The following is a 26,013-nucleotide window of genomic DNA, read 5'->3' as shown; positions in this document are numbered from 1 at the left end:
TACCAAAGCATCTAACACGTTGATTTCTCTGTTTAAAAATGATACTCCAAAACTTTCGAAAACCATAACTAAATCTTTTTTTAAAATATTTTCTAGTATCTAAGTGAAATGATCCGATTAATCTATTTCTACGTCCATTCTTTTTAATAATATTAAAATAAAAATTCGAAACCTAATATGTACACGTAAGTATTTTCTCACTGACTTTCAATTTATCTAATTCCCTTTACAGTGAGCGATTATTGCGTGCAATTGTGGATTTTTATTGTTTTCTATAATTTTAATTTTCCAACTTCCCTTGAAATGAACTGCATGTTGAAGCGTGTTTAAGCATCGCGTGGCTTCGAATCCTTAGCGAATGTATTAAAGTATCATATGACTTCCCATTCGCTGTCCAAATGGTCGTCAGGTGACACGAGACTAGTTGCGTCCTTAACGCCGTTCTTTATGTCTAATTTTAATTGAATATTTTCTAAATTCCAGTTATTGGGCATTTTTACAACTTTAGGAACTAACTCTCCAGGTTCGATTTTCTTCTGGACTGGTTCGATTTTCGATACTGGTTTATCGGCTATCGGTTTTTCTGTTGGTTGCGTTGAAAATTCACGCGGAGGTTGTACTGGTTTATCAAAGTCTTGCTTTTTCGGGTTTGTAATGAAGTCACTTTTAACGTCTTTCACGACAGGACTTTTAATACTTAGAGATTCTAAATTCAGCATTTTTGCGAGAATTTTCTCCTTCTCTTCAATCTGTTGCTCCAAAAGATCGTCATTCTGCTGTGGTATGGTACTGGAAGATGATTAAACAATAATAAAAAAATGACACAAGGCATTGACTAGCAGTGCATTATAAATATAAGGTAAGTTAATATTTAAAGGCAACGATTTTCAGAATCAAAGTATAAATTGAAGGGTGTAATTCGTTTTAATTACCCATAAACAGAGATATTCATGAGGCAGGGGCTGGTGTAGCTGACGCAGTCCGGTTTCCGGACCGGCGTGGCCACGCGCGGGGTGGTCGGTCCCGAGCCGGACTCCTTCCTGCGGCTCCGGCGACTGCTGTGTATGAGCTCCTCGTCATATTTCTTCTCCATGATCCTGTTGTACAGTTTGAGCTTCTTCTGCAGCTCCTCGGACTTCACCCGTCGGATCTCCTCCGCGTCGCTTGATACGTCCTTGAAATACAGACACGTTAAGAAGGCGGAAAGTATCTTAGAGAAATATCGAAGAATTTGGAAGACTAATAAAAAATCTAACAATTTATTATTACTTAAATAAAATTATGAATAAATTGTGACACTATTTTATAGATTTCAATCATAACATATTGATATGTCGTATTTTAAACATAAAGTCAAATGGCCTTGGTCAGTCAGTGGAATAAAGGGTTTGGGTTTGGCACGGCTATACCAAATATCACCGTCGATGTTATCAGTTGTTATACTGTAACATTTTGTCTGGAAATATCGATATTTTCTCATCGGTCCTACCTTGAACTCGTTAATAATGGATTCCAGCACGTTGTCCGATATGTCGAGCGGGAGATGCTTGATGGGGGGCAGCTCGAAGCACTCCTCCCCGGGCGCGACGAGGCCGGCGTCGAGGGTCTCATTGCGCGTGAACATGGAGATGGGTTGCTCCAGCACGCTGCTGATGTAGGGGACGGTCTGGTCCAGGTGCGTGAGGTCGCGCACGGTGTTGACGGCCTGCTGCAGCGACGTCGTGAGCGACTTCGTCATGAGGTTCGGCGGTTCGTCTGGGGGAAGAGAAACGTCGTTCCGTATTCCCAGAGAAAATAATTCATAGGCCCAAACAGACTTTTATAACACAGGTTTATGATTAGCTCGACGCGCCAGGCATGAATCTCACTCATTGTAAGATAAATAATTAATTATAACTTATTTCAATCTCAAGAGGAGTAAATCTAGAGTAATCTATGGTATTCGTTTCTTTGTGGATCGCGAATTTGTCATTATCATTTTTGATGTCGGTGAAGGTATTGACGAAACTTTAATGAAATATGTAAATCTAAGGTAACAAACCTTAGATATCTGTACTCATTTTACGATTTGATAAGGCTACATTCACATAAATAAAGCACGCCATAAGTGCGCTTGCCGAGAGCACGCGAATTGTTTTAGACTTTTCAATCAATCCACATATAAACCTGGACCACAATCACATTTGTGACTGGTACCTAAAAGCATATTATTTGGAACATCCTTTGACACTAGTGACGTATCTTGTTGTTTTGTTTAATCTGTCATTAAATCTTTTAAAGTATTTTATTTACATATACCAAGTTAATTCAGTATTCATCATCATTTAGTATGACATTTATAATATTTTATGTTAAAATGATGTTGATTATGTCAACTGACTAACACTTTAAAACCGAACACTGCTAAAATACCTTCTAATTATTTTTTTATTATAAAATAATATAATATATAATTATATATAAAATAATATAATTATAGAGATTAAATTAGCTATTAAAATCACAATTATAATAAAACTTAATTATTTACTTAATTTTCATCATATTATAAATCATAATTAAATATTACATAACATACATTATACATTCTACACTTCAAGTATGCAAAAAGCGATATCTAACAGAGCCATTGCTCGTAAAAATAAAATATGAATAAAAACAAAATATCGAAATTCTACATTTAAAATAAAAGCAAAATAAACAAAAAAATAATTACTTAGAAAGAGGTAAGAAAATAAAAATGCAAAAAAATAATGTAAAAATATATATATATTCAAAAAGTACAATGGCCGTGTTGACATCGATTCACGTGATACAGTTTTGTATTTAAATCTAAATCCGTTACTTATACATAAAATAAAGCGCGTACAAGTCAGTGCGCCTGCCAGGAGTAAAACCTTTTTTGTTTCACAAACATTACTTACAGAAATGTTGCAAATTCACGTTTCAAAAAAGTTTCACTTCAAACTAAGAAAAATAATTAGAACGCCAAATACTATGTATTTAAGAGCCATTTTTTTTTCAAGTGTGTTATGTCAATGTCAAACGCAAATGTTTCATTCACGCAAGTTTGTGGAGAAATGCTAATGTTCGTTAACACGAACGTATAATATAAGTAATTCTGCCAAATAATTTCTAATGATTCCTTAAATAAACTTCAACAAATGTAAAGTTATACACGATCGTTTTGATAGACTAAGGACGGCTATCGAGTCTGTGATAAATATACATAACATAAACATAACATAATCAGCCTGTAAAATTCCCACTGCTGGGCTAAGGCCTGCTCTCCCGTTGAGGAGAAGGTATGGAGCATATTCCACCACGCTGCTCCAATGCGGGTTGGTGGAATACACATGTGGCAGAATTTCGTTGAAATTAGACACATGCAGGTTTCCTCACGATGTTTTCCTTCACCGCCGAGCACGAGATGAATTATAAACATAAATTAAGCACATGAAAATTCAGTGGTGCCTGCCTGGGTTTGAACCCGAAATCATCGGTTAAGATGCACGCGTTCTAACCACTGGGCCATCTCGGCTGATAAATATACAAAAGTATGTAATCATATAAAATAAATGATATACCTGTGATCAATTAAAACCCCGTATATGTACAAACAGTTTGAATATCGAATGTAAACGTAAAATGTTTATTAAAATAGTCATAGACACGGAATGATATTTTTTATGTGAGTCTAAGGGACGATGACCCAAGGAAAACGATTAAACGAAACTATCATTACATCATTAATCAAGTACATTCAATAATGATTACAAAAATCTACAACGTTTATTAATTCATTAATTCTCATTTCCTTGGAATATTAATTTCATTGGAAAATCTTATTACTAATTTAATGAAATTATCAGTAAATATAATAATGGCGTCGATTCGTTTTTAAACATGCTCTGAACTCATTTACAATTATGTAACAAATCTTGTAGTTTCTACGGAATACAATAAAACGACCGGGCCAATAAGTATCGCCCACTCTTTCTCACTTGGGGGACTGAAAAGCATAGCAAGTCTTTAGAGATTTTGTTGAACAAATCAACACCAAAGATTAAAAATAGTATTAAAATAAATTCGTGCAGTCGTCACTATTATCAAATTGTTATATATCACAACCGAAACAGCCGTGTCATATCCCTAAAATTAAAAATGCTACCTAACTGTGTAGCACCTAATTTTTATTTGTATACTCATTAAAAAAATATATTTATATATTTGGATTAGTGAAATATTAACGCGTTCACCTATAAATTAAGTGGTGATTAGGTAAACATTGCTGTCTCCTTCATACAAACTAATGACAGAAAGAGAAAAAGAATTCTGTCTCCATTCAAACCAATGGCGGAAATGAAGTATTTAACTAAACACGGCTACACCACGTTTATATTTAAATATAATTACGAAATTAAAAATATTTTTTCGTTAGACTAGATCATGAATAATATATATAAATTAATGTTATTGATGAAATTAAACGTAAACGATGATCGATTGATGATAATTTAAATTTTAAAATCACACAGATATCAATAATGTCATCCCTGCCTTACTTAAGTCATTTTGATTGGCGCGAGCGGGATATCAATTTTTGACACAACTGTATGGATTCATAGCCTAATCTTTCCTTATTTACTATCTATTAAGGCACTTATGAGTCCGATGTCTGTATACTTATGGCACGTTATTATGTAGAATATATATTTAAACCTATAATAGTACATTGAAGTAACATCTCACTCAGCATTACGGTTAGTATTTGTATTATTGACCTTTAAAAAATTTTTAAGTACAACATGAAATTTTGAATATATTTATTGAATATTTCCAATTTCATTTGATCAAAGATCTTAAAATTTATAAAAATACCCCGATATCTCGAAAATATTAAATACGAGCCTGTTAAAATTCACGGACGGAAAGACAAAATAATACTTACGTCAAAACGAACGCACAACCATACGTCGAAATATTAAACTTATTTACAGTTAGAAGAAAAAGTAAATATATATAATAAGTACCTCACTAGTATTTAATTACTAACAATAAGTCAATAGTAAAAGCACTTTTGCTTCTAACTGTACTTGAAATGTCAAAATGTCATTTCTTAAAGCTAACGAAACTAGTTTAATCTAGAACAAGACAAAAACTTGAAAGAGAAAAGACAATATAATATTTATCATCTAACTGGTAACCAATATTCTGAATACCACTTTATGTATGCGTAGTCGGTAACAATTGTATTTTTGGTCATCCTTAAGCGCGTTTAGCGTTAGCGTTGACGTAGCCAGGTTTTTGCTCGCAAAGGGGAAAGGGGATGTATGAGATATATCCTAAGTTAGCCTTTTTTGTATGTATGAAAGAGACAGATGATTTTGTAAATACAAGCGGGTCACCAATACATTATTTAATGTTATTTAAGACATAATTTATCAGTGTTCTTCCTACCTGGCTACGCCATGTTCGATTCGTAGAAACAATTATATATCATATAATAATACTATTTACATAAAATACTCATGCACATACAACAAAAATATAACTACAAATAACATAAAAATATACATTGAAAGTCTAAGGAACTAAATAATTAAACTATGGGCAAACTTTGCTGACTACAAGTCTACGAACATAGGTAATTTAATATCAGTACCGATAAGAATCGACAAAAGATTGTACACGTTCCGTTATAATCTAGAAAGGACAAAAACATATCGCCATCTCATTCCCACATATATGTTTCAAATGGATAGGAGGTATTTTAATCCTGTTAAATTAGTTTACAATTGTGTACATCTGAGTCGGAACCAATATTTATATTAATCTCTTAAGGCTGTGCAAGATTGTTAGTAAAAAAAAGCTGAATGTACGCGAACAAAACCGAGGGAAACAGATAATATTTCGCGCCAAAACACGCATGCGACTTACTAAAATATTTCATTTTATATATCATAAAAATACTAAAGTCATTTCGATAAAACTATCTATAAAAACGAAGTTATATATTTTAAATTCGCTTCATAATGTTCGAATATAGAACGTTCTATTTTTAAAAAACGTCTAAAAATATATTTTTAAACCTGGAATGTTTTAAGTACATTTTACTACATAATAACACCTAAGTACTTGGTCTTTTTTTTTTGGTTATTTTTAATAGAGTCTGTAAAATATAAATGTTGATTATTCAAAATATATTTAAAAAGGAACATGTCCCCGTAACAATTAATGCTAAATTTAGAGTTAAACTATAAAGATAAACCTTTTGATGTGCACGAACCCTATTCTAGTTCTTCAGAGTTTTAATTTAGCGTTAATGTTTCGTTTGATTAAACGGCTCGAATATTAAGTTCCGATCTAAGTCACTTAAATAAAAAGAGCCTATCTGTATTGATGATTTAACGTGTTCATGGCGACAGCGCGATATGTTCGCAGTGTTCATATGTGTCGGTGTGGTGGGAGGGCATGCGGCAGTACGGTGAGGTGTGAGGGAGTGGTGGGTGGGGCTCAGGCGCCGAGCCTCGCGAACAGACCTGTGGCGAGCGCGGCGGGCTCCGGCGCGTGCGCCAGCCGCAGCAGCGAGCGCTCGCCCTCCAGCACGAAGATCTCGTCCTTGCTCACCGACACCGACAGGATCCTGCGCCACGCGAATGATATAATGAGGATCCCGGCCTTTTGGAAAGCCGTACGGAAACTAGCATAATTTACTTTAGTGAAGCTGCGAATTCTACGGTTCAAACGAATCTGAATGAATCGCAATTCCACGTGGGCTCACCTGCGGAGGTCGTCCACGACCGCCACGGCGGTCAGAGAGCGCGGGTCCAGGATGTAGAGCACGTGCTCGTTGTGCGACACGAGGAAGTGCTCGCGGAACACGAACAGGGGCCCGAAGTTGTATTCCCGCTCTGCGTGCGAATGCTTCTTTTGAGACGGGTTCAGTAACTCGGCCACCGTGAGAGGATTCGATATCGCCTCCTGTAAATTTTTAATACTGCATTTATTTTCGTCTGCCGGTAACCAAAGGTCAAGCCTAGGTATCGTTCGTAGTGTCACCGGTCTCGCAGGGGGCAGCAGTAGTACCTTAAACAGCAGCGTCTGCTGCACGTGGCCCGCGAGGTCGGCGCGCCACAGGCGCAGGCCGGGCCGCGCGCAGTAGGCCGCCGCCGCGCCGCCGCACGCGTACGAGTACTGGAACACGGCGCCCAGCGCGCACAGGCTGCAAGCACACAATTGCAATTGTCACAGCCGTAAACCCCTCACACCTCGGTGGGAGGTGGTACCGTCGGCCTCGTCTTACCTCTTCCGCTCCTTCTTCCCCAGCTGCGTGACGTGCCAGCGATTGTCACGTCGCTCGCACACGATGCTCCGGTAGACGCTCGACACGAGCAGTGTGTTCTGGTAGTAGCTCATTTGAACTATCTCGTGCTGTTCGTTCACTATCTCCATAGATTTGCATAAATGCTGGAAAGATAGTTTTAATAAGAAGTCAACTTACTAACTTTACTTTATACTTTTATTGTACACCGCACAGAGAAAATAAATAAATACAGATGCAGCCTTAATAAAAGAGGCGTACAATTTTGGCGACCTTATCGCTACATAGCGATCTCTTCCAGGCAACCAACAATGTTACACACTCTCATTATCCGACGGGATGAACACTCCGAAACGATCGGAATGAGTTCAGAAGCAGGACTGTCGACTCTACGTTGTTACGGGTACGGGTGAATACACGCTTCCGGATTCAAGACTACTTGGGGGAATCGGATTAAGTGGACGGAGCCCTCCTCTGGGGATTACATGGGGAGATATACGACAAACACCATAGCTTAGTTATACTTTAGTGACATAACATTCTTGCCAACATCCTACGTGGCCATGGCCATTCATTAGTTACCTATACACATTCCATTCGTTTACAATACAATGCAAGTAATTCTATTATTGTTCTATATTAATAAAACTTTAATAAGTAAGATATACTATTCAACAGAAGATAAAAAAGAGTGGAGCTAATACTTGATGACTTTCAGGCAGAATATATTATGTATAATTGTATTTAACTGACATAATTTTATATTTCAAATGTTGGAAACAAGTAACTACTAAGTTTCTTGCCGATTCTTCTCGGTCATGGAGAATCTACTTTCTGAACCAGTGGTTGCTAAAAAGCCCTCTTAAATAAATTAATTGATTTTGGTTTTGTAAAAATGTATATTGTTGTTTTTTTTTATTGTCTTTGTTGTTTATCTGTGGTTGTTAACTCACCACAACAATAAGAAACAATGTTGTTCGACAGTTATTAGTAAGCATATACAGTTCGACAGGAACGGTTATCAACTTATTATTAATTAAAAATAATTTGTTCAACAATTAAATTTAATATTAATATTACGCCATATGATAATGTTATCAAAATCAATTGTAAACAATTGATTTTGATAAGCTTAGCGTATAATGAGAGGCGGAAAACGATAAAAAAAATGTTAGTTTATTAAACTGTTGTGATAAAACGAAACGTTGACTTTGTAAGTATTAGACGAGGTCAAACTCGGAGGCGCTTGCCTTTTGTGTTATGTTTTTGTTTATGTTGTTTTAAATATATTTTCAATGGGTTAACATAATCGACAAATTTTCCAAAAACTTAAATATTTTACAAATAATCTTGACCATTGTTTTTATGAAATATCTAGGTCGACCATATAAATTGGCGCCGTAATATATATCTCACAATTTCTTATCCTCAGTGCGCCACCAACCTTGGTAACTATGATTTTATCTACCTTGTGCGTGTAGTCACACTTGCTCACTCACCCTTAATAGCACAACAATACTGTAATATTGCTGTTTGTTGGGAGAATATGTGATGGCGCGGTGGTACCAATATAGACGAGCATACACTAACCACCAATTACATATTGTCTGTAAGTTATGTATTTAAATATACAAACAATAGCGTATCGTATTAAGTTGCATCACTGTTACTTATGTATAAGAGGGCAATGCACTATTGGCATTGCGGCCATTGTTAACTGAATAAAGCATCATATAGCAACTCGGCGTGCATATTATCTTTATATATCTCCTAGAACTTAACTGACTCGTTGGTCTACTGGTTAGATATAGGGCCACAGAGAGTTTGAACACAGTACTCCGGAATGGTTTTGGGTTTAAACTCCAGGTTTCCGATAAGGGGTTATTGAGTTGATCGTTGGAAGTTTGTACACTCGCGTGCCTCGGAGAACAAATAAAGAAGTTGGCCCTGGGCCTGAACTCATTCCGGTCTCTGGGTCTGCCGTCCCATCGGATTAAGAGAGTAAGGGAATAGAGAGTCCATCTGTGTGTGCGTACACACTTGTGCACTATAATACGTCCTGCGTAGTCGGCTGATCTCCCTCGAGATTGGCCGTGACCGACCAGTGAGTATGACATCATCGTATCTTCTAGAAGTTCCTTATATGATATTTCATATATATATACAAGTAAAAAAGAGGGCGAAATTTGGACTAAATTGTGTGTTGTTCGGTGTTTGGAAGTACATTTTTGTGACAAGTGTGTGTGCCGTGCAAAAGAAGCATATCTTGACGCGAGATTGAATAAACTCCTGAATAATTTTAATAAAACTTATAATTAAAAACAGAAGCCAAAACTTTAATTTCCAAAACGAAGGTGCTCCTTTGGTTAACAAAAAATATTTGCCTAAGAATGAGAATTTTATAACCTGAAAAGCTAACCCTAGGCTTAGTGTTACGATGTAATTCGGCAGAGTGAAGATGGAACCCTAGAATAAAATATCAAAACCTTACCATGTAGAAGTCGATTTCAGTCATAATGATCACTCCGTTCTTGTCCCCGGAAAACAATCGCATTCCGTTCTTCGACCATTCTATCGCTGTTATTTTGCTTTTGTGCAGGTCGCCTATTGTGTACCTGAACAAAAATATTAAGTTCGTATCAATCTTTTTTATATATTAATATATTTATATATCATATAATGTTAAAACTTTGAATAACAATTATATAAATTTGCGCCACGCCATTACATGGCAGATGTAATTTTACAATCATAAAATAAATTAATTTCGTTTTTTAATATCAATAATAAAGTTTAATTAAATCGAAGTTTTAATTTATTCCGTATACATTTTTTTATTATTATTATTTTAATGTTTAAGTTTATTGAAATAAGAAGCTACTATTAAAAAAAAAGAGTGAAGTGAAGTGGAACTTTAAAGAACGTTTAAAATAAATTACGATTGTACGAAATACTTTATTTAAGTTTTTTTTTTTAATCGTAATTTTCATATGTCTTTTGTTTGATTTAATTCGTAAAGCTAAATGACAACGTTCTGATTCTCCAGAAATCATTCTGGTATTACGCATGAAAATACATTAACTACGTAACTATGACCGTCATTATGTTTAAAATTTTATTGTCAGTGCCTGAGTCCCAAGTTTGTTTTTGTAACGCAGCAATTTACTTAAAATTCGAATTCACTGTAAAACGAAAGGAGGAAATTCATCAAAGTTGGTTTGAAAACTTCTTTCTACGAAAATTAGAATCAAATTAGAAATCACGATTTTAAATAAATAAGAATATTGTTTTTATTTTTTATTTAATGTGTATATAAGAATATGGAGGTTTGTATGATTAGATGCGCTAATCTCCAGATCTACTTAAACGTGATTCGAAAAAGATATTAAGCGTTACGAAATCAAACAGGCGACTCGGGTTCGGCGGCGAATGGCAACACGACGGTATCCGACCGGTTCCCTGTTCCTTAGTTTACAAACATCAAACTAAAAGCTTTCACTCAAACCTATACTAATATTATAACGAGGCAAAATTTGTTTGTTTGTATGTAGAGGGGGGGGGGGTGTATTCTCCGGCACTAATGATCCAATCCTAAAAAAAATCACTGATAGAAAGCTACATTATTTCTGAGTGCTTCAAATCATTTTAACATCATAATTTATTTATTTTTTATTAAATTATTGCATGTGAAGCCGGGGCGGGTAACTGGTATCTTTAATTCGCTTTGATTAGGCATTGTAAATATTTTCTTGCACACAGTAATTATGTATTTCGTATGTTATTTACAAAAATTTTTATAATTGGATGGTACCTATTATAACTGAATGTGTGTGTGTGAGCATTGGGTTTTTTCGAACCACTATTCTATTACTAGTGAGTGTCAGTGAGTGAGTGAGCCAGTGTCATTACAGGCACAAGGGACATTACATCTCAGAGTCTAAGACCTATTGTTGGAGCATCAACAGTGTAAGAATCTGATGGCATTTCTTACATAGTGAACATGTACAAAAAAAGCCAAAATAAAGAATAACATAAAAACTAAAGGAAGCCTTGTTAATTTTATTTTACTGATTCTGATTTCTAGATTTTAGTTAAACTCACCTTTCTACTTTGGGTTCTACTTTCGGTTTGAAAGTGTCAGGTAAATTTTCAGGATGTTCCTTTGGGATCTGAAACACTGTGACTTGTCCTGCGGCATTTCCAGCTCCTACCATATAATCCACAGTGCTGACAATCTTGACATAAGTAATAGGAGATGTTGAGGCCTGTAGTCACAATAATATTAAATTACAATTAACAATATGAAATACCTTTTTTATAAACATATCCTTATGCTAAACTTAAAGCTACTCATATATTAGTAGCCTACAAATGCTACAGCTGAGCAAAAACTTCACAAGGAATAAAGTTTGCTGCCTATTTCTCTACCCTATTACACTGCACATTTAAATATGTACATAGAGAACAATTATATCTAACACAACATAAAACATCTATTCCTTTATATATTCTTCTTTACTGTGCACCAAATGAAATATGAATTACACATTCGATAAGTCAGTGATACTTGTCCAGATCAAACTCATCATCTTTGATTAAGATTCATATATTCAGTGTCATACTGGCCATCATAGTTTGTAACAAACTTAGTAATGATAAAAAGACCATTTATAATATTATAAGACTAGTATATAGTTTAGACCAGTAGTTCCCAAACTTATTTTTCTCGTGGACCACCTAGTGGCATGTGTCTGTAACCACAGTTTGAGAGAAACACTAAAATATGAACTAAATTTAATTTTTTTTTAATATTCGTGCTTTTAATTCTAGCCTTAGTAACCCTACGAGTATTTCAGTAATTAAAATCTATGAATTTGTTAGTGATTCTCTCAAAGTGATGATGAAAAAAAAAAAAAAACATTTGGCATCATGTATTTATAGTGGTGATCAAGTTCATGTCTGAACAAGCAAACAAGCACTAAGCATTGTCCGGCGGATAGCGCTTTGCAAGTCTGTACACAAAATTGTACATAATATTGAATACACAAGTTTGGACAAGTAACAGTTGCTTGCCTTATTAAGTGTCAAAGTGTCCAGTGCCAAAGTGTGTGTCCCCAAAGTGGTCTAGACAATGTCAATAAGAGAACAAAATAAATAAATTGAAAATATAAATAAGTACTGTAACAAATTATTTAAGATTAACCACAGCATTTAAAAATATTTTTTGTAAATAAAGAATGTCATAAGCAGAAAGTATTTTAATTTAAAAAAATAAAATAGATTATAAAATGAAATAAAAAAATAAAACACTAAGAAAATAATGTATTTTACTAGACTTGTATGTAATTAAACTTAACGATTTTAACCCAAATAGATAACAGATACAAGGAATATTTCCAGAGGATATTAATGCAAATTGTCTTCACACAAATGCTTTGTTTGTTATCTGCTTATGTTGACTTAAACTTAAGCTAATTTTATCATTTAACTATTTGATTTCCAGGGCTATTTCCCTCAACATTTTCTACTAAACTGCATAAATTGTACATATTGTGTAAAAAACGTTATTTAATAATAAAAATACTAATACAAAAATTATGTCTATAAATATTTATCAACGAAAGCTTTCAGAAATTAATTAGGGAGATTCCTTGAGATAAGATACAATAAATATTTTAGATCGATACTGTATAAATTAAATAGACTTGTGAAATCTTTCGAAAACTGTATGTAAAGTGTTACAAGGTGAAGGAAAGCCAAGTAAACATATGGGAAAGCACTTACCTCGCATCTCAGTCGCTGAATGTTCCCTTTTTTCCTATCATACCAGTAGACGAGGCCAACATTTGTACCGAGAGCAATATATTCACTTACTGCATCCACACAAGTCAAACACAATTCATTCGAAAATAATCCAGTCTGAATTCTAGGAGGAATCAAGTTCAGAATATGTGAACACGGTGTCCATTCTCTTACGAAACCCTCTTCGGCACCGCTAGTTACTTCCATCTTCGCTTACTTAAAATAGCACAATAAATAAGGAAAGTCCCTTTTCAGTGGTGGAATCATGACTTCATTGTATATATTTTTTATGAACAGTTTAAACTTTCAACTTTCAGACTTTTGGTCTTATAAACAACGTACTCTGTGGCGAACAGCCCGTTTTGACGTTGTGCATTTAGGATTTTTATCAATTATTATTGGCTTTCAGACTAACGTGTACTGTCACAAAATCATTATTGGACCAATCACTAAAATTACTTTGACATTTCTACTGTTCACTCTATCGTTTATAATTAATAGTTTTATATTTTATCTGTGATAAAATTACATTGGTAATGTAATATTACATTACTCATATATTTCATATATTTTATTTTCAATGTAATATTTATTTTATTTTTTAAAATGACGGATTACTGCTGTTATGCTTTTTCTATTTGTCATACAAAAACATACATATTTAATAATGTGTTATTATAAATGCACTTTTAGTTTTTATCAATTAGTTTATTACTTTAATTAAAGTACGAATATTGTAATAAATATAATAGTTGGCACATAATAATTCACTAGTTTTAACTATTGTCCTAACTAATGATTTAGGCTTAGGAATCCACTACCAATATTATAATGTTATAGAATAATTAAATAATAATCTTGTTCTTAGACCATATCGAAGGATTGCCAACTTTTTAATTCTAACTGTACACTGTACAAGTGTACACTTGTCAATTTTCTGTCAAACCTTACTCGACGAGAGAGAAGCTAGGCAGTGCATATATTTCAATAAAATTAATTACAATGGCAGAATCAGTAACTGAAATTCCTATAAACATAGAAGAAACTGTGAGAGAAACTGTACAAAATGTTACTGATAAGCCAACATCGAGTATTGAAGGAGTCGCGATCGCCTACTTAAGTTTAGTGATAATGGCTATTTTACCCATATTCTTCGGTGCCTTTCGCTCTGTGAAATATTTAAAGGAACAAAAAGTAAGTGAATCTATTCAACTCATATAGACAACAATTTTTTAGTTTTAATTTTGTATTCGGAGCTTCCAATCAGAAATGTGCACGTACTGTCATCGTGGCATATTTTGTTCGCGACTTCAACAACAGAATAGTGATTACATACAATTAGTTATTTTTTTTTACCTGAACATATTTTTATCTCTCCTCAATCTAGAATTCAATGTAACAATGACTGTATTTCCTTAAATCGGTCTTTAAGTTATTTCAGAAGTTATCTACACATATTTTTATAATAAGTCTAATATTTTGATATCTAATTAAGTAATTAATTAAAAAAAGCATTATCATTTATTAGGCACTTACATAAATAAAATTACATTTGAATATTAATGATTTATAATTAACTGATGAAGATGACATTAGGTAATATGTTAAAAAATATTTTGCAGGCTGTTGCCTATACCAAATTCTATTGTTGTAATATTATTAGATGGCAGTCTTATATAGTTAACAGTGACATTAAATATTTATCTTAATACAACTTTATGACAAACATTATGTACATATCTTAATTTGTTTTAAGGAGAATGTTCAACGTTTAATTATGCATATGAATGACAAAAAAAGTCCAGGTTATGACGGTATTAGAGCAAACAATATTAAATACATCTCTTCGCATTTAACACACGATATCACTCACCTCATAAATCAGTGTATAGCCACATCAATCTATCCGGATATACTGAAAATTGGTGTTATCCGGTTAATATCATAGATGAGGGCACTGTATACCAGTTCGCGGATGACACATGTTTAGTAGTAGCCGAAAAAAACATCAAACAAGCACAGGACAGACTGCAATATAATTTTGATCAACTATGTAAATGGGCTCACGTTGTGGGTCTCATAATTAACGCACAAAAGACCAAGTTTATGCACATCCACCCGTCGCACAACAAGACAGATATCAGGCCTACTATCGTGGCTCATAACCACTTGTTTGCACTCTCCATGTGGTCTGAATTGTTCGTGTGTGGAAATTGAACAAGTAAAAACTCATATATATATAGGCTTAGTAATCGATGACGGATTCACCTGGGGTCCGCATGCATTACATGTTTGTTCAAAGCTAAGATTAGTATTAAGCAAACTCAGTATATCAAAATACAAATTACCTTACAGTATATTACTACTTATGTATATGGCCTTGGCTGACTCTTCCATCGGTTACGGTATTACTAGATATGGAAAATCTTGTAAGTCTAACTTAGAAAATATATACAACCTTCAATTAAGATTGTTTAAGACAATTGTACCTAAAAACATTCTTTTTCGACACAGGGACAGCTACGATCACCTATTTCAGCATTGTCAGGTTATGACTGTATGATAAATTTAAATTTTCGATTCTTACTGAAATTAAAAATTCAAACCTATTAAGCGAAAAATTTAGACCTACACGTTTGCGACAACTATATAGTATACTAAGCATAAATATAACTTACCTGGAACTAATAATAATCTGTATGGAAAGAGAACTGATGACTATCTGGTGTCTGTCCTTATTAATGAACTGCCTAGGGAATTGCAGGAGTTGTATACAAGTGCCACGAAAACTAAATCACGCTATAAAATATATTTTTACATAAAATAACTTAAAAAATAAAATCACTCTCTGTACCCAGATAAACCCGTGAGGTTTTCGTGGTATTTAACGTGTAAAAAAAAAAAGAAAAGTGTAAATTACTATAATGTATTGGACAAGAATAATAAAAAAGTAACATAATTTAATTTCAGGAATCTGGGGAGAGACCAGAGACAATGTCAAATAAGGATGCCTTGATGTTCCCTCTGATTGCATCCTGTGCGCTGTTTGCCCTCTATATATTTTTCCAATTCTTCTCTAAGGAGTACATCAACCTTCTTCTTACTGGATATTTCTTCTTCCTTGGTGTTCTTGCACTGAGCCATCTATTAAGGTGTGTATGATTTATATTATTTTATTGTCAATTAAATATTATCTGATCTCAATTGATGGCCATGTTAAGCTGAGACAATATATGATTTAGTATACTATATATATATTGACTCTAAATGATATAAGTTTAATACCAAATTAAACAGAACCAGTCCAAAGACAAATGATAAACCAGTATAGGGTCAATAAAAACTAACTATGTATTTACAAGAAAATTATACATCAAACTTGTGTGATTTTTATAACTAAATTATGTATTGTGTTTCTGTATAATTTTAATATAAATTCCTGTAATCTTAATTATTTAAATAATTGTAAATTTATTCTCAAACCTCAATTATGTATTTCTCAAACTGCTTATATAAGCATAGTATAGCAGTAGTACAAAAATATAATTATAATACAATAAAAAACAAAAATATAATGTTAAGGACACACACACTTTGTTAGTAATCCATGACATGCTCATTGTAAGTCTGAATATTTTTAAGGTTTCTTAAATAAAATTGGTAATTATATACTTGGTCATAGGGTTTTGTACATTCTGCCACCAAACAGTAATAAATAGTTAGTATTATTGTTTCTGGTTTCATGGGTGAGTGAACCAGTTCACTACTGGCACAATGGACATATCATCTTGGTTCTCAAGGCTAATGGTGTCTGATTGACAATGTAAGGCATGGTAAATATATCTTTAAGCGCCAATGACTATGTGTAGTGATGACTACTTACCATTAGTTGGCCTAGTAGCCAAGCAGCTTACCTGTATGACAAAAAAAAATACATTGTAAAATAATAGATTTGTTATATATGAATACTTAAATTTGCATTTCAATAAAGATTAAATTAAGAAATAATAGGTTAGATGAAACATTATTTTTAGTATAAAATATATGTATATGATACAAGGACACTAAAAACTTATATTTATTTTCAATCAAAATTACCTTTAAAAATTTTAAATTATTCATTCAAGTATAATCTGAATAAAACAGTAACTACTGAGTTTCTTATCCGTTTTTCTTTGAAGAATCTTAAATGAAATCACGAACTCTTTATATATTTTTTTCTTCTATTTCAGCCCAATAATATCGTTGATTGTGCCAGCATCAGTTCCCAACTTGCCATACCATATTCTGTTCACGCGTGGGGAGCGCGATGCCCGCTCAGACATCGTCAACTACAAGTTTACCTCCTACGATGTCATATGTCTTGTCATATCCCTGTGTCTTGGAGCATGGTATCTTCTCAAGAAGGTGAGTTTTATTAAATTACATAGTGTTTATTAAATTACATACCACAATATAATACATATGTGGTAGATTTTTATATATAAGCTAAAATTGATCATATGAAAACTAATTAAAAGTAATGTAAAGTGTTGAAGCTTATTCCAAAATGCTGTCACAATGCGGGTTGGTGGACATGCGTTTGGCAGATTCACAATACACACAAATCTCCTCGTTGATCGATGAGATGAATTTTACACAGATTAAGTACAGAAAAATGCAAAAACATTTAGTAAATTAATGCGATTTATTCCAGCACTGGATCGCCAACAACCTTTTCGGTATCGCCTTCGCCATTAACGGCGTGGAGCTGCTTCACCTCAACAACGTAGTGACAGGCTGCATCCTGCTCTGTGGACTATTTCTTTACGACATCTTCTGGGTCTTCGGGACTAACGTTATGGTCACCGTTGCTAAGTCCTTTGAAGCGCCTATTAAATGTAAGCTATTTATAAAAAGTAACTAGTTTTCGCCCAAGGCTTCGCCTGCGTATTAGGCGCTCGTAAGTTTTAGTAAAAAAAGTACCTTCCTTCCTTCCAAATTTTATCAAATTTGTTTCCGATACGTTTTCGTTTAGCCGAGAAAACGTACAACAACTACAAGTACTACGTACAAGTAAAAACAATTAATAGACAGACATATTAACTTTCGTATTCATAAAATTATTAAATATAAATATCTAATAACAAAATAATGAAATAAATTTAACAGTCTTGTTTCGGGTATGCTTACTTCTTTTAAACTATATGTCATATTTTATGGGGGTTATTACCATGACTCAAATACTTTAACCATGAAGGTTTCATGCTTTATATACATTGGTGTAAAAGGTTTTTTTAGGATGGCATCGAGTCACACATGAAATAGATGCATACCCGAGCTCTAGATTTGCAAAGTAACAAGGATGCATTGATAGGATTGTATTAGTTTAAGTAATTTTTTTCTACATAATGAAACATCAGTTATATGTTGGTATGTTTTTATTAGTAATAACTATCATGGTTAATTTATTGATAAATCTAATTTATCCACAGTGGTATTCCCTCAAGACTTGCTGGTAAATGGTCTGAATGCTAGTAACTTTGCTATGCTTGGACTTGGAGACATTGTAGTACCTGGCATCTTCATCGCTCTCCTGCTGAGGTTCGACAAGAGCTTGAAACGTGGTTCTGAGTTCTACTTCAGAGCTACCTTCACTGCTTATATCCTGGGACTGTTGGCCACCATCCTCGTGATGCACATATTCAAACATGCTCAACCCGCCTTGTTGTACCTGGTACCAGCTTGTCTAGGAACACCTTTGACTCTTGCTCTACTTAGAGGAGACATAAATGCCTTATTTAAGTAAGTAAAATTACTTTAATTATTCTTAAAAATAGTTTTTTTTTATATTTCAAATTAAAATATTTAATATTAATATTTGATCATTTTTCCTCAGCTATGAAGATCAACCAGCAATCGTTGAATCCCCCGTTGACAGCAGTAAAACAAAGAAATCAGACTAGACTATCCTCCCGCCAAATTCGAAGCACAAATAAGCGGCACATTGTGAATTAGATAACATTACGGAAAAATATTTTTTATCTCCATGACGATGGTGAGGGACCATGGCCGATATGGAAAACAAATGTCCAATGAGGACGGAAAATAATTATTTGTTTTTTATTGATGTGACTTCCTTGTATAATCTTCCATTATTTATTTGAAATTGCATAATATATTGATGAGTAAGGCTAAATTGTGTAATTTTTTATATATATATATTTTTTTTATCTTTAAATAGTCATTTACTTTTAAATGATGTACATAAAATACTTTTTGGTTAATCCTCACATAATGGTGTTAAAAATGGAATCAATATATAAATATATTTTGTGACTGATGTGAGTGTTAGATGAATAAGTTTATTTTTTTGTTTAAAACAATCCTAAAATATTTTTGTATTTAATGTTACCAATTTACAAAATATTGTCGTAAAGAAAATTAGATCTATTTTACCGCGTACGCAATTAAAACGTGGTTTTATATATAATTCTACTTTTAAGTAACAATCGAAATAACTGCTTTATATTCATAAATTGAATCATTTTGTCACAATATTTTCAAAATCAATAATAGTATATATTTTTAACAAATCCTAGATAGATTGTCTAAAAACATACAAATTATTTTATTAAAGTAAAGTAATAAGTCTTAACCGTAAATTATGTTCAGGGAGTATTTTGAATTAAACAATTGTCTTTTTCTTTCGAATGTCTAATCAATGATGATGAAAAGAGAGAGATGAGTGTTTAACTAAACATCCGCTAAATAACGTTTACACAATTAGGTTTGTAATTTTTTTTCTATAAGTACGTTACTACTACGTAAACGTTACAATAATACCCTTTTTTATTTGGTTTTAGATAAAAAAATTGAATTAAATTATTATCTAAGGAAGGTGATAACTTACATGTAAAATAATATGTAGGTAATAGTTTACCGATTAAAATAAACGATTCATTCGACATTTACACATAGAAATACCGATTTTATACGAAAATTCACGTATGTTTATAAGTTTGTCAATACTAATATCTGTGTTCTCTGAGCATTTCTTTCATACATATATCAATATGTCTTCGCCTTTTTTACAATTTCGAATAGTGTTAGATACATTAGAATAACGTGTTATGTAATATGCGGGCCGTAATGCGTCTCGTAATGCGGCGTCTTATTTTCTTTTTGTACGGTTGTAACTAGGAATTGTGTACCGAATTAATTACTGTAGACAACGCAAATGTTGGGATAAAAACAATTAAATAAATATGTCGATAAATTTGTTTTATTTATTGCACTTCATACGTGACACACCGTTTTTTTGTGATCGTATGTAGTTATTTTAAAACGCTTGTTTGGACTTATATGGTATGGTAAGAAAGCGGGTGGACAAAGAAATGTAAATAATAGGACACAAAGCCGAACGCGCGGCTTTTTAAGTAGGCTTACTATATAGGTTACTACGACGACTTACGCGGCTAAGGGTTTAGTAGGTGTTTAAATTTTAAATTTTCGCTATCCACAACGGCAGCTATTGTTTTTTTTTTTTAAGATTTTGCCGACATCTATAATTATGCCTACTTAAACCCTTTTAGGCCTTAACGAAAAAAAAAGTTTTTATTTTTATTAAAAACATATTCCAAATTACATTAAAATCCCCTAGTCAATTGAAAAGTCATAAATTAAGTTAGATATCTAAGCGTTCTTATTCGTAATATTAGTGAAATACCGAAAAAAAAACCAACTGGCTTTATATTATATAACATAATATAAAGTATATAACTAAAACACCTTTCCCCGAAATTATGGAGAACAGTGCAAAAAACACTAATCGCCTTGGAGCCGAAGTGAGTTACGAGTAATAATGTAAAATTTTCGTTATTATTTGAGTCAGAAATTATCATTTTAATTTGAATATATCTATGCGTATATTTAAATTCAATTATATAGCCTTCTTTTATGTAATAATGTTTGTAGTTAGAAAGCGCAAGTTCCATTCCGACAAAAGGTATAGAGGAGGTTTTATAATAACAAGAATAATGAAGACGCAATATAGTATCAGAAACAGTAACAAAGACGGTCAGTTGTTAAAAGCATTTTCCCTCGAGATATTAAAAAAACAAATGTATTTCATAATATTTATTTTACATGGAAACAAAAATACAAAATTATGTACTAATATAAAAAAAACTCAGTCTGACTGAAATAATTATAAATATATATATTTTTTCTTAATTAAATACGATATACACTTCGTCAACTACACTGGACTGTTACTGTGTAAATTAATCCTAAAATAAACTTGGTACAACTGAAACTCATTCAGCAAATAAATAAATCATTTTATAAAATTATACCATACAGAATTATACTCGCTAATAGTTACGTCATAATACATTTCACAGATTATATAGTATACTGTTTTAACGACACACATTTTTGGCATTAATTATAATTAATCTCCTTAAAATTCCTATGAAATAAGAGTGACACGTGTTTATTTAAAACGGAATTTTTCACTTAAATTGTAATCTGGAATCCATAAAGTTACATCACAACATTCAACCGTATAGTGCGAATTGTTAGGGTTCTAATATGCTGCGTCGATACTTGATATCTGATCTTATGGCAATTCGTTTTTTTTTTTTACAAAAATGGGGATACAGTTTAATAACACACCAATAAATGTTATTAAGTTACAAATGCAGATACAATATCTAAATTTATTGACTTTATTCGCCTAAAATAAATTTATTAATGAGTCCTAAGCCGGTACATTCGATCAAATTCTGTTCACCCTCCTGTTGAATGTTAAATTTCACCTGAAAGGAAACAATTCTTCTTCATACTTCATTCTAATCGAAAAGTAATTTGTAATTATGGTGATTGTTACCTTTGCGATCATCTCGCAGACATGGATAGCGGTGCGTGTGTGCAGGGTGACCTCACCCGCGCGCACGCACGAGCGCCCCTCTGCCAGCGCCATGTACAATATCACTTGGTCCTGGAACGATGATGATTGATGAAGCACTTTGACGTACATTTCGTTGTGAAGGTGTCATATAAATACTAATTTTATATTTTTTTGTGACGCTTATATACGACGTCCCCTATATTTAGAAACAGTAAGAGGGCAGATCAGCACATTCCTCCCGACTCCCGAAATATAATTGATATACATTTTCGGTATACTCTTGCACTTCGATGCTTTGTCACGAGACAGCTAATTAGCTTACATTGTTACTAAAAAATAAAAGGCAAGGACAAGTTTAGAGCGGGTGTTTGTGATGTCACTCGCGACGACGGAAGCAGTATTGGGGCGACCGGGGCGACCGGGGCGTCCGACGGGCGCCGCGGTTACGGCGTGTACCTGCGCGTGCGGGTCGAGACAGGCGCCGCTGCGCAGCGTGGTGCGCAGCGCGTGCGCAGCGAGGCGGCCCACGTCGGCCGCGTCCGTGCCGCGCCGGCCCAGCGCGTCCGCGCCCAGCGCGCAGCCCGACGACGACGAGCACGACAGGCTGGCAGACACACATTTATATTCTATGTAATGCAGTAAACCTCTTTTCTCTTCAAATTTAATACAAATACTTTCGACAAAAAGTCGGGCCATTTATTGCAGCCCCGAGAGATATCTTATATCTTTTTTTTACATCAATCCTCCTATTTCATGCGGTTACGAAATCTGGGCAAATTCTTTATGTCATAGTTACGTAGCTGTCTGACCAGTAATTCATGTTGCAAGCAACCGAAGGCATTAGTTAAATCACAAAATATACCGAAAAAAATGATTGAGGTCAAAAGCCTCTCAAGCCCCAAAAATATTTGTAAAAAGCTCAACACCATTTACAATTGTAGAGCGACCCTGATCTAAATTATACGATATTAAACTAAGCAAAACTGAAATCCATAATTTTTTAACATAACTACCCATTAAAGATTTATAAATATTTTATGATATTATATTTATAAAATATGATGTCTCACATAATCCCATTGCAGTTATCGGGCGCCATGTGCCTGTCCTCCTTGTAACTGTGTATGTTTACATTGTGCTCCGTAGTGAGTTCTCGCTTTGCTCCGTCAGCCATCAAATACGCGAGCTGTGGAAATTCAAAGTAAAATATGCTAACATTTAAATATAAATTGTATATAGAATTAGCTGCGTGTTGTGAGATTTATTTAACCATTATTATTTATATGCAAATCAAATAATCAATCATCTTATAATTGACCAAAAGATTATGAATATAATAAAATATATTATTAGTGAGGAGTAATCATATATACCTTGATAGGTAAGGTTCCAGCAACAAAACTGGTCCCTGTAATCTCTAGAATGTGTCCTCTTTCTGTCAGACAGACTCCACTTATACTTCGTACTGGATTCATTTTCACACGTACATGTCCACCACCCTTAGGGAAATATCTGCAGTACAAAACATCATTTAATTACTGAAGTTTTTACTAATCTTGCAATACACTCATAATGAGTTACACTTCAAATTAAAGAAGATAGTTTTTTTATGTAATTGGTAGTTGTACCAGCAAATAAGCCAAAAATGGATAAAATAATACCATAGCGCTATCTCTTTCCTTTTAACTGTCGGACAGTTTACTCTCATAAGCATTTTCACCTTGACAACTCATTGTAGTCTTTTACAACTCACTTCATGAAGTTTAGTTAGCAATTATAACACAGAGAAAATTAATAACCTTTCGAGTTTGCTTACAGGTTTTATATAATGGCAAACCACCATCTTTACTAGCTTCTATATTCCAAAAAGTCATATATTGTAATAGAGACAATATACTCTTGATATTCACATTTGCAAAAAAAAAAAACATATTGTGGAGACTAATTAATTATTAACAAAATCTCTCTAACACAACTTTGCAATTATATCTTTTATCAGCCAAACCACAAGAAAAATATCCGCTTTAACATTTAATATTAATATACCAGATTTACTTATAATCAATGCCCCCAAAATTTATACTTTTTACTTGACTAACACAAGTGATCTATATTGATTTCGCAATGGTCAATTCTTCTACTACTGAAGCTACTGAAGTTTCACATATAATACCTCACCCCCTCCGTAGTATATTCATGTTGAAATCAGCATTAAATCGTTTTAGAATATTCCGGAAAACTCTTTCCATGTAATCTATCTGTGGTGCCATATCAGCATTGGTACCTCCCCTCAAATCTAGTGTTACACCAGAATCTGCAAACAGTGCACATGGCAGAGCTACCTGGAGCAGCAAACTTATTGATCTGAAAATATAAATACAGGTACTTAGTAACAAATTACTTATCATATTCATAATATTATTCATAAATATATCCATTGCACTATATTATGTAATGAACAATTACAGCACACACACAAAGGACAGTTCAAAATCACTTTAAAACATAATAGTAGAGAACAGGACATGCAATGCCGAAGATGTCCACTTCATGCTGACCCACAGAATGAGCATGAAGTGTGTATGAAGTGCATGAAGTCAATTACAGATTACAATATCCAAGATTCTAACACTGAAGCACTCTTCAGTGTTTTGAATCTTGGATATTGTGGATCTTGACAATAACTGTGTGTAATGTGATTATGAAACAAAAGTTAAATAATACACTTGAGATTTACTTCACTTTTAGTAGACTAGTGTGTAACATTAAAAGGTGTATGTGGAACCCCAAACCCTAATTTAGTATACTAAATATAAGGAAGGGCTCAATATTCAAAATATACAGACAAAAAATGTATTAATAACCTTATAGAAATACAGAAAGTCTGCTTTGTGTAAGCCTTCAATTCCATGAGACCACATCATTCATAATTAAGCTAAGCAGCCTAATGTATAAGACATAATAGATATTTAAAGTACAGAATAAATCAAGGAAGAGTATTTATATTTAAATAGCAACCCACACAGGCTTCACTAAGAAAGTGTGTATTTTTTTAGGATTGCATCATTTGTTCTGAATATTAGCCCTATATGTGCACAACAATTTTGACCTCTTTATAAATATATTAGTATTAATATAAAAAGTAAGTATGTTTGCCAGAGACCCATAATATACTAGAAAAGTATATAACAGGGAGGGCAAGAGCAATAAGAACACTAACCCTGCTGTCTGTGTATCAGCCAGATAGTGACCTCCTCTGAGTTTACCAGGAATGAATTCAATTTCTGTAGACCCAATGTTGGCACCTTTCATCTTTGCTTGACACATTGTGGCTACTAATTGAATACCTAAAAAAAAATTGATCTATTATATTTGTATTTAATTTAAGTTTATATTAATAATTTTAAAGAAAGTTATTTTACCTTTTAAATGTTGTGCAGCTAAACCTGGCTTACTACGACCTGCACGAATATTGGTTACTCTTACCGGAATACCGAGGATAGCACTCAGTGAAATTGATATACGAAGAATTTGGCCTCCCTGTAATAAATGTTTAACATTACTAAGTATATATTTGATTACGTTATATTTAATTCATCTATGCTATTTATTACCCCTTCTAATACACTTCCATCTATATTTAATGTTTGGGACATTATTTGTTGATAAGATACCTTCCTTTTGTTTTAAAATATATTGAGAATATAATTTAATCTAGCCGGCGGAAAGTACCTGCCCTATTACAAAAATGTACCCAAAGAGTATAATTTAAATTATAAACTCGCTACGGAAAAATCTGTACCGATATCCAAATTGTCCGTAATGAACATGGATATTACTTATTAGACATTGACAGCTTATGTTTAGGAAAGCATTTGAAATTTAATTTATTATTATTTTTAGCTATTTAAAACAAAATATCTGTTATTATTTAACAAATAGTCTGTAATTATTTAACTTTTTTTATTAGATTATTTACTATCTTATAACTCAA

The 26,013-nt window shown here is 33.3% G+C and overlaps 3 protein-coding genes across 3 annotated transcripts; 1 reads left to right on the top strand and 2 right to left on the bottom strand.

The window, feature by feature from the left end:
- Window positions 1-278: 278 nt before the first annotated feature.
- On the bottom strand, window positions 279-13,550 carry LOC113401003 (WD repeat-containing protein CG11141). The gene is made up of 10 exons (XM_026640705.2): window positions 13,109-13,550; window positions 11,426-11,589; window positions 9,816-9,939; window positions 7,307-7,470; window positions 7,090-7,225; window positions 6,785-6,984; window positions 6,543-6,646; window positions 1,490-1,755; window positions 933-1,174; window positions 279-789 (listed from the first exon to the last, which is right to left on the bottom strand). The coding sequence occupies exons 1-10, from the start codon at window positions 13,331-13,333 to the stop codon at window positions 372-374; spliced, it is 2,043 nt and encodes a 680-aa protein (XP_026496490.2). The 5' UTR covers window positions 13,334-13,550; the 3' UTR covers window positions 279-371.
- Window positions 13,551-14,039: 489 nt separating this feature from the next.
- On the top strand, window positions 14,040-20,384 carry LOC113401008 (minor histocompatibility antigen H13). Its single transcript, XM_026640712.2, has 6 exons — window positions 14,040-14,320; window positions 16,097-16,278; window positions 17,359-17,533; window positions 17,823-18,006; window positions 18,601-18,910; window positions 19,005-20,384. Exons 1-6 carry the CDS (start codon window positions 14,129-14,131, stop codon window positions 19,069-19,071), a joined length of 1,110 nt encoding a protein of 369 aa, XP_026496497.1. The 5' UTR covers window positions 14,040-14,128; the 3' UTR covers window positions 19,072-20,384.
- An 845-nt stretch (window positions 20,385-21,229) lies between these two features.
- Window positions 21,230-25,842, bottom strand: LOC113401010 (RNA 3'-terminal phosphate cyclase). The gene is made up of 9 exons (XM_026640717.2): window positions 25,634-25,842; window positions 25,442-25,559; window positions 25,240-25,366; window positions 24,198-24,383; window positions 23,393-23,531; window positions 23,090-23,205; window positions 22,476-22,623; window positions 21,999-22,109; window positions 21,230-21,927 (listed from the first exon to the last, which is right to left on the bottom strand). The coding sequence occupies exons 1-9, from the start codon at window positions 25,673-25,675 to the stop codon at window positions 21,838-21,840; spliced, it is 1,077 nt and encodes a 358-aa protein (XP_026496502.1). The 5' UTR covers window positions 25,676-25,842; the 3' UTR covers window positions 21,230-21,837.
- Between the last annotated feature and the right edge of the window lie 171 nt (window positions 25,843-26,013).

This window comes from Vanessa tameamea, chromosome 18 (assembly GCF_037043105.1).
Source record: "Vanessa tameamea isolate UH-Manoa-2023 chromosome 18, ilVanTame1 primary haplotype, whole genome shotgun sequence".
Classification (NCBI taxonomy): domain Eukaryota; kingdom Metazoa; phylum Arthropoda; class Insecta; order Lepidoptera; family Nymphalidae; genus Vanessa; species Vanessa tameamea.
Note: the sequence above shows the minus strand (reverse complement) of the source record. Positions and strands in the feature narration are given on the sequence as shown.